Source organism: Montipora capricornis, chromosome 14 (assembly GCF_036669925.1).
Source record: "Montipora capricornis isolate CH-2021 chromosome 14, ASM3666992v2, whole genome shotgun sequence".
NCBI lineage: Eukaryota > Metazoa > Cnidaria > Anthozoa > Scleractinia > Acroporidae > Montipora > Montipora capricornis.
The window spans coordinates 22,197,078-22,205,996 of record NC_090896.1 but is presented as its reverse complement, the minus strand read 5'-3'; the positions used below and the strand labels follow the sequence as shown (position 1 = coordinate 22,205,996).

Genomic DNA, 8,919 nt, shown 5'->3' with positions numbered 1-8,919 from the left:
TTCCATATTTTTTTGAAAACAGATTGTCGGCTGTTTCCGCTTTGTTTCGCGTTTACACTTTTATGAAAGAGAGCAGTAAATTTTGGCTGCTTTTCGCGTGGCCATTTCCATTCAATCAGACTATACGCACGTTGTGAAGTGTACAGGTGATGGCAGTCAAGGTGATCAATTGAAACAATTATTTGTCTGAATTCCACATAAATCCAAAACAAAAAAATGTCATCTTTGAAATTCAGTATCGCGCATTCGGTAACCACGTGATTTTTTCGTGTAATTTTTGTACCCAGACTTCCTCAGACAGGAGCTCTTCATTATGGCCGAAAATTGACCAAAAAAGGGTGATCGTCGCAACGTTTGATTATCATTCAATGTTTAGGGTTTGCAGCGAGCTCATTTTATTTTTTTCCAAATCTGCTTTCCAAATCGGTAGAGTATAGACCGAATGCATAAATGGAGGCCAAAAAAATACTCTTTTGTTTATGTGCTAGTTAGACTTACTACCCTCGTTTGCATGGACAAAGTACAAAAGAAATGTTGCTTGAGAGCGAGGCTAGTAAGTCTAATTAGCACAATACATTTTTGGCCGCCATTTATGCATTCGGTCAATTCTGGTTCAGTTCTATTTTTTTACACTTCAAGTGTTTAATTTACTCTCCATTGGGAAACGGGTGAGTGTTAATGTCGAGCTCTGAATTTTACACTGTATTGAATTGTGATGGTATCTCATTAAATAGCTCTAGTGTCAGACTCTTTTCCAATGTTGTGTGATTGCCTTTGATTTTCAGCACCAACCCCAAATAAAAGATGTCAATCACATCCATGAAAATGTTCGCAGAGCGCCCTCTCCTCTGAGACCTCGCCCTCCAGCGGTACTTGCAGCTGAACAGTTAGTAGTCAAAAAGCAGGAATCAGAAAAACGTTACCGCAGAGGGAAAGTGCCGAAATAGTGAGTTGTTGTTTCGTTATATAGTAGCGGTAGGAGTGATTACCTTGTAACAAAGAATTGATGAGTAAAATCATGTGGCATCAGGCAGAGTACAATTTATAAGTTTCAGTCTGAGGTGGGGAAAGGTTAAAGAAGCCCCACCCTGTTCACAAAGTTCAGTGTATAAGTTGCAGAGTTTACCAGTGTTCTGGTCTACCTGTGCCAGTATATGGTTGACTTCTCTGGATTAACTTGAAGGACTTCTGAGCAAATGAGACCATGAAAACAAAACTACATCCAGAAGTCAGGCTCAAGGTTGGGAATTTCTCAATCTTCATAATTCTGAGGTGAACAGAATATCAACACTACAAAGGAAGGGTGGATAATTAGAACATTGTACACTGTAACCTTGATTTCAATTCAGGGTTTGCAATGCAAATTAATGCTTGAATAAGAGGATCAAATGGCCTGAGTTGATAAAAAAATTCAATTCTTTGAATTGTCCACCTCTTCCTGTCATGCAGGTACTGTGGGTTTCTTTGATAGTGAAAAAAAATTATTTCAACAACTTTCAGCCTCAAAATTCGCCAAGAACAATGGAAACAGGAAGAAGCCACAAGGATAGCCAACACACCAGATCCAAGTATCCCTCCTGGACACAATCTTATGCCAACAGATGAGCGACTACAAACATTGGATAGTCTGCAAAAAAGTAAGCAAAAAACGTTTCTTGTTGAGGATAGGGGCTGTATACTTTTGTTTTTCCACTCTTACGCCATTTTACCATATTTGGTCAAGAGAACGCGCAAAATATGAGGCGGTAATACACTGTAGTGTCCCGGTTTGACCGGTTTAGAACAGAGCAAATACGGACGGAACGGCAGTTTTTCAATGTAAGAAATTGGTTGCGATACTATGCAAAGCCTGAGAATGTAGCTTATCATTGCTTGTCACTCGTCCTTTTGTTTATCCAATCAAATAAAGGGCATTTGGCTGGCTTTTTGTGCTGTTTACATCGTTCTTTCGTACCCTAAAGGACAGGTGATGCATTATTTTAAAAAACACTCTTACCAAATAAAGGCGAAGCAAAGTAACGCCTTTTTTGTACTGGAATAATAAATCTCTTATTCGGTGGTGCAACATATTATACTCGCGGATATTCTGCGAGGCTCTGAAAAATACTACGCAACTCGCGAAATATCCGCGCGTACTATATGTTAAACCGTGGAATAAGATGTATTTATTCTCTTCTTTCTCAAATCGTACCTAAATTACAAAATTCTCGATTCTGATTGGTTATCAACAGCCCTGATTTCAGCATTAATCATAACCATTACAATTTTCGCAAATTTGATTGGTGCATTTACTACTTTATTTTTCACTAATTATTGTGTAGGGTTGTAATCGGACACAGTAATGGGACAGTTGGCTGTAATCGGACAGTTACATCAGCCAATCATATAAAGTGCACTCAGCTTAATCCACCAATAACCATAGCAACAACCACTTATCCTGAAACTGGGGATTTTCTAAAATGGACGGATTTCTAATATTAGACAGTGAAATAGGAATACACTTGTTTTCTGGGAAATTGTAATGGTTTTGATAAATTGGTAACAGGACTTTGTGTCGTCCAATTCGGTCTGTAATCATACTCGTGATTAAACAAATCGGACTCCCTTTACGCGGAAGTCCGAGAATACAATAGAGACCGGGTATTCATAACCTATGATCAGACCTAATTGAGCATCACTCTCATGTCCTCTTATGTCGGCGCTCGCTGCAATTGGGCCTGATACAAACTCTCACAGGAATCTGTGTCTTCGTCCAGAATTTGGACAAAATCTGATTGGCTGATGCAACAACCGGAAGTCGCTTAGATTCGTTTTCGCGAGGCTCTCGCGAAATTCTTCGCTACTGAGCCGCCATTAAATTGAGAACAACGAGGACAAGAAAGGTGGAGTTATGATTTAAAATACAAGACAACCAAAGCTCTCTCTGTTGTTTTGTTGCGTTTATTGCATTCACCAAAGAAATTCTGTGATTCCTATTTCAAAAACAATTTCCTTCAGTTGACGTGTTTCTCAAATTGAAATTCGACTGACTCTGCTCGCAGGACAAATTTAACTTGATTGGAGATCAAACACAACTAAAAGAGAAGCAATTGTGAGACACATCGAAGCAGCTTTGATAAGAACAAGAGACACTGGTTTCGATGTTGTATTCAAAGGGAAAACATTTTGAAAAGTTAGTGTTTTGTTTTGTACCTGCTTGTTACCACAACACTTGCTGAAGTGCTTTCATTTACGTTAGGCAAAACCATTAGGCTATCTGTCATTATTTGGGTGCATGATCGCCTCTGGAACAAAAACAGTTTCCTCAACCTGAATAAATGAAGATTGTTTTATTAAGAGTTATCAAATCAGTGTATCTTGGTTTAAAAGATCACAAAATAGGTCATACCTCTAGCTTGACAGAACCGTCATGGTGGTATGTACATTGTACTTAAACACGCACTACAATTTGAAAAGCTCACTTCAGTCCTCATTAGAAATAAGACAAAAACAGGTTGCTCCTTTTTAAATCTTACAAAGAATGAAGCTGCCATGAATTTGTCTGGAGTTAGAAGATTATCCAGTCTAGTGTGAGTGAGATTTTACTGTCATGTCGTTCATCCCAATCGTCAACAGCGATCATTTCACTGGTTTCAAAGTTGGTGCCGAAGGCCTGAAAAAACCAGAGCAAAGGCCCTTGATACTCGCGTCCGTGTGGCTGCTATGGTCAATCTTGTTCCCAGGGCCTTCCCTCGAGAAGTACACTTGTTGCTGTTGGTCACGCGTCTGCTATATTTTGCAGATTCCAGAAAACTAAATGAAAGTAAACTCATCTGCTGCCCACTACTCACTCAGATCGAGAGATAGAGTAAGAACTAAGATAACGGCCACAAATAGGTTTAGTGATTTTGTCACAAACAAATACGCTACTGACTCGACGTAATGTGTTTATTAGTGTAGTTTGTATTCAGCATTTATAAGTATCCATTTATTCGTATACTTATATCTGACCAGACCTGTAATTCAGATTAAATCTGCTAGAGGTTTCGATAAACAAAACTACTACTACTAAATTAAACATTGCGTGGGCGACCATGTCTATTGAACTCCAACAAAGTAATTATCTTCCGTGTCCTGTTGGAAGTACTACCACTTCCTCAAATACAACGTTTTCAGACAAATAATTACTTGTTTAACTTTTAAAATCACGTTTGTATCACCCGAAAGCAGAATAACGTGAACTCTACCTGAAGAACATTGGAGCCTGTATGTTTCGCCCTCACCTAGTTGGACCTTTGTCGCTTGGCGTCCATGCTGGTCAAAGACAATGGAGCTCGTACCCCGAGCCTCTAGTTGATGTGTTTGGAAGCGAGTTCAGGGGGCGCAAAAGAAACGTGTTAAGGCCCGCGGGCCTCAAAATGTTCGCCATGTGATAAAGGCCCATAGAACTGAATGCTTTGACAAAATTACGTCAAGGACTCGCCCTCCATGCGCATTTCATTTGTACTCATAGGCACGTGACCATCCGCAACCAGGGTAAAGTGCTTTCTCAAGGGAGGAAGAGAGAGACCCCTTGGGAACGAGGTTGACTATGGTTTCCGTGAGCAACGAAAATGACGATTTCTTGCTGGTTCTAAGCAAGAATTCCGCGGTTTTTTCACTTTCAGGTCTCAGTTCAAACTGTGTTCATTTCGATAGCGCTCATTTAGGAAGAGACTGCGGGTTGTTATTGTTGGCGTTGACCGAAAAGAAGCGCGACGACTGGAGACTATACTTATTCATACTCAAGGAAATTATGCGCCGAAAGCAAACGGAGTGCGCATGCGTACATGTAATTGTCTCAGCTCTAATGGCAATTGAGTCATTGGTGTCACTTTTTGTCTTGTCTTCTTTTGCAGATCACGAGGAGCTTGTCGCCCAACTAAATGCACTCCCTGTCAGGGTGGATACGCTACGAGTAAAGACAAGAAAATCTGAACTGGAAAGAAAACTCGTTGAAATAGAGGATGCTATAAAAATATTTTCACGACCGAAAGTGTTTGTCAAAGTGGACGACTAATTGGGGTGGTGATGAAAGACATTTTAATCTCTTGACTCTGGAAATTGATTTCAACATGTAAAATAATGCTATCATGTACAGTTAGACTAGAGTTTATGCTTAAGATTTCTGCCTAATATAATGTTTATAATCGAATACGGTAGTATATTTATGGAGTGCTGCTTATTTGGTAGTCACACAAACCATAAAGTTGCTAATTTTTTGCAAACAGCATTCAGCAGTTTTTTATTCTAGTTCACACAGCTATCGTAATTCCTTCCGGTGGTGCAACCATGCCGTCGACCAAAATAATCGAATTGGAAGCCAGGATGTTTCGTACAAAACAAAGGCAACTGTAAACCGCTGGAAGATACAGTAAGAATGCTTAATGAACAGTTGCAACTTTTATTGCGGCAACTCCATTGCGAGACACTGGTCAGAGCAACGGTTATTACAAAGGGAGAAATCGTGAAAAAGAGAACTCCATTGTATTTTCCTCAACTTGTGTCAGTGATCTTAACTCGTAATGGCGTTAGTTAATAGAGGGGACCGGTCTTGAAGCTCGGCAGACAAAGATGCCAAGATTTAGGTTGGAAAGTCCACGACCGTGCACAATCTTTTGTTTTGCGCTCATACACTATGCATGAATTACGTAACCAACACGTTTCTATTGGTTAGTTCCTCAGCACGGAGTAAACAACAATTGTGTTTTGTGCACGGTCAAGGCCAAAAAAGAGAACAAAAACCTACAACAAACAAATGTGTCGGGTTTCATAACCATTCCCCACTCGCAACGCTTAGGAACCCTTTGCCTTTCGTTGCTATCAGTACTACCATCGCGGCAGAGTGAGACAGGCAATGTTAACTAGTTCAAGGTGTAACTGCGAGCGAGACGTTTCTGTCCCATATCACAGATATCAGAAGCGTAATAGCAAAAACATAACGTATCAATTATCCAGAAACTGATTTCGTAATAAATATTCATTGCGCATTGACACTTAAGAGTTAAGATTGTTACTTCATGTAGAAATCGTGTCGGCTTCTTCATTCCTTCGCTTCCCGTTTTCACGCGGCCGAATCGTGTGAATCCTAATTTATGGAATTTACATACTTAAATTAGCGCGACAAACGATATTTGTTTACCCGTGCATAAGTACTTCTTGAACAGCTCTCTCGTGACCGATATTTATTATTATTATTATTACAACTTTATTTAAGTGTCAATCAAATCAATTGAAATCAAATCTTGGGTTTTTTGAAGAGGGGAAAAGAGGAGTACCCGGAGGGAAAACCTCTCAGAGCAGGGAAGAGCAGCAACAAAATCAACCCACATATGACGCCAAGTCTGGGAATCGAACCCCGGACACATTGGTGGGAGTCGAGTGCTCTCAACACCTTTTGGACGTAAATTAATAATCATTAATTTAAAAAACTGGAAATTATGTATGCGCCTTCACGGCTGCACTTAGTTTTAGAGCTCTGCATAATTTTTATTTTTTTGTTCGCTTTGTTTGCCTTCACTGTCTCTAAAATGGTTCAAGTTCCCTTCTTTCCCATTTATCAGTCCTACAGTGGGAGACTTTGGTCGTCATATCGTGGCAGGAGAGCTGGCAAACAGGTTGAAGAGAGGGAAACCTTATCAATCCAAGATCAGCGAACCAGAAACCTCGGCTTTTAAGGTTTATTCCTCGCCACAAACCCTCCAATTGTACATATATCAAACCACATGCTCATCGGAAGACCAAGTCCTCTGAATTTACGTTCGTTCCATCATTTCTCCTAGCGAATATGTCTTTGTCGCCCAAAATCGACGAACTCCGCCATGTATTGCATAATTGCATGCATCAGTGAGTCTTGGATTCCAGCTAATATTGATAACAATACTGTTGCTGTATCTCGTTATAATATTATCCGATATAATAGAGAAGAGTCCCAACATGGTGGAGTTTGTATGTACCTTCGCCATTCAATCCGTTTTACTTTGCTAAAGGAAGTTATGGACAGGAACTTTGAAGTCCTTTGGGTACAAGTTCGACCTTATAGACTCCCAAGAGGCGTCCAGAGTATTGTTGTTGGAACAGTTTACCATCCGCCTGCTGCACAAGATTCGCTTATGATTAACTACCTGTATGAATCCATCTCTGCGATCGAAGTAAAATACCCTGATTGTGGAATCATCATCGCAGGTGACTTCAATAAATTAAACATCGCTCGTACCAAAAATGGCTTCGGTCTAAAGCAAATCGTCCAGTTCCTGACTCGCGGGCAAAGCAAATTGGATCTAGCGCTTACAAATTCGGCCTCGCTCTATGATGCCCCCAAGAAGATCCCCCCTTTTGGGCTTTCTGATCACTATTGTGTGATGGTCCATCCTAATCGACGTCAAGATCTTCCAAGTCAAAAGGTTTCTTTGAAATCTAGGGACCTCAAACTAACAAATTGCTTAGCCATGCGGAAATATATAGTGGAAGTTGATATTAAGCACTCGTTAACGGAAAAGACTCGTGTAAGGAGACGGTGGAGATGCTGGAGACGATAATTAAAACTGATATGGAGATCTTGTTTCCTGTGAAAACTAAGACCATATTAATAACCCTTCCCTGTAAAACACTTTATATTACGGAAACCGCAAGTACTTTTCAAGAATTGTATGGGACCGAAGAAGAGACTGGCCAGGTACCTCAGGATTGTGATATGGTGTTTACAGACTACCAGAGCCGGATGACATCGGAGGGTGAAAGACAGTGTGAAGACCGCCGACTGATAGAGTTATTTCTAAGGCACAAGGATTTGGTAAATATAGGTAACTGGAATGTAAGAACTATGCACGCGTTCTTAGGATGCCCAGAGAACACCACTGTACCACAGCAATTATCTGGACGCCAATGGGCAATGGGAAAGTCGGCCGCCCCAAAACCACCTGGCGCCGAACTGTGGAGAAAGAGAGGGCAATGGCGGGATGGAAGTCTTGGGAGGACGCGAGAGCTCTGTCTAAGGATAGGGACAAGTGGAAGAAGAGTAGTGCGGCCTTATGCGCAACAGAGCGCGAAGAGGGTAGGTGAATCTGAAAGATTGTAAACGTAAGGTCTGGTGGAACGAGATTAAGAAGTTAAGTGGGATGTATGCCGCTTCTCGCGAAAATTCCGCGACGGTGCTTCAACATATTGAAGTTAACAACCAATTTTAATCTGTGTCCAGTTGGAGTAACATGCAAGCCCTTGCAAATACCATAAACAAGGCCTTCCTAGATACTATGAGCGGCTTTACACCCTTGTCGCCAGCTAACATGCCAACAAAAAGTGAGATCGAAACTGTTGCTGTATCTGTAGATTCTGTTTTCAAGTATCTGGCATCGCTTAATCCAACGAAAGCCACTGGTCCCGACAACATCCCTTCTGGGTTCCTTAAAGAAAACGCTGACCTGCTAGCCCCTGTTGTAACGGACGTCCTAAACTCCTCCTTCAAGTGACTGTGTGCCACAGTCATGGAAGCAAGCCACTGTTGTGCCTAGACCTAAGGTAAAACCTGTTTACGAAATTAATAAACACTTGCGTCCAATATTATTGACACCTATCTTGTCTAAGCTGGTTGAGGAGTTAGTGGTAGACCTCTTTGTGAAACCAGCTGTGCTGCGTAAAAATGACCCACGTCAGTTTGGAACCATCCCCGACTCATGTACTACTCAGGCTCTAATTAGTATGCTGCATTCATGGAATAAATCGACCGATGGAAATGGTGCGACAGTTAGAGTGGTTCTGTTAGACTTCAGAAAGGCCTTTGATTTAATTGACCACCACATTTTGGTTCAAAAACGTCAGCTGTACGACCTTCCTACTGTTATTGTTGCCTGGATTACGGACTTTCTGACTTGTCGCAAGCAACGTGTTAAGCTTGGGAATGAT

General features: G+C 41.0%; 1 protein-coding gene across 1 annotated transcript in view; it reads left to right on the top strand.

Annotated features, from left to right (window-relative positions):
* Positions 1–6,015, top strand: part of LOC138032696 (enkurin domain-containing protein 1-like) — a 24,982-nt gene extending 18,967 nt beyond the window's left edge. The window contains exons 4-6 of the mRNA XM_068880396.1: positions 786–946; positions 1,501–1,637; positions 4,878–6,015. Coding sequence (XP_068736497.1) covers positions 786–946; positions 1,501–1,637; positions 4,878–5,038 — 459 coding nt within the window. The 3' untranslated portion in view covers positions 5,039–6,015. The remainder of the gene's footprint in view (positions 1–785; positions 947–1,500; positions 1,638–4,877) is intronic.
* The last annotated feature ends 2,904 nt before the right edge of the window (positions 6,016–8,919 follow it).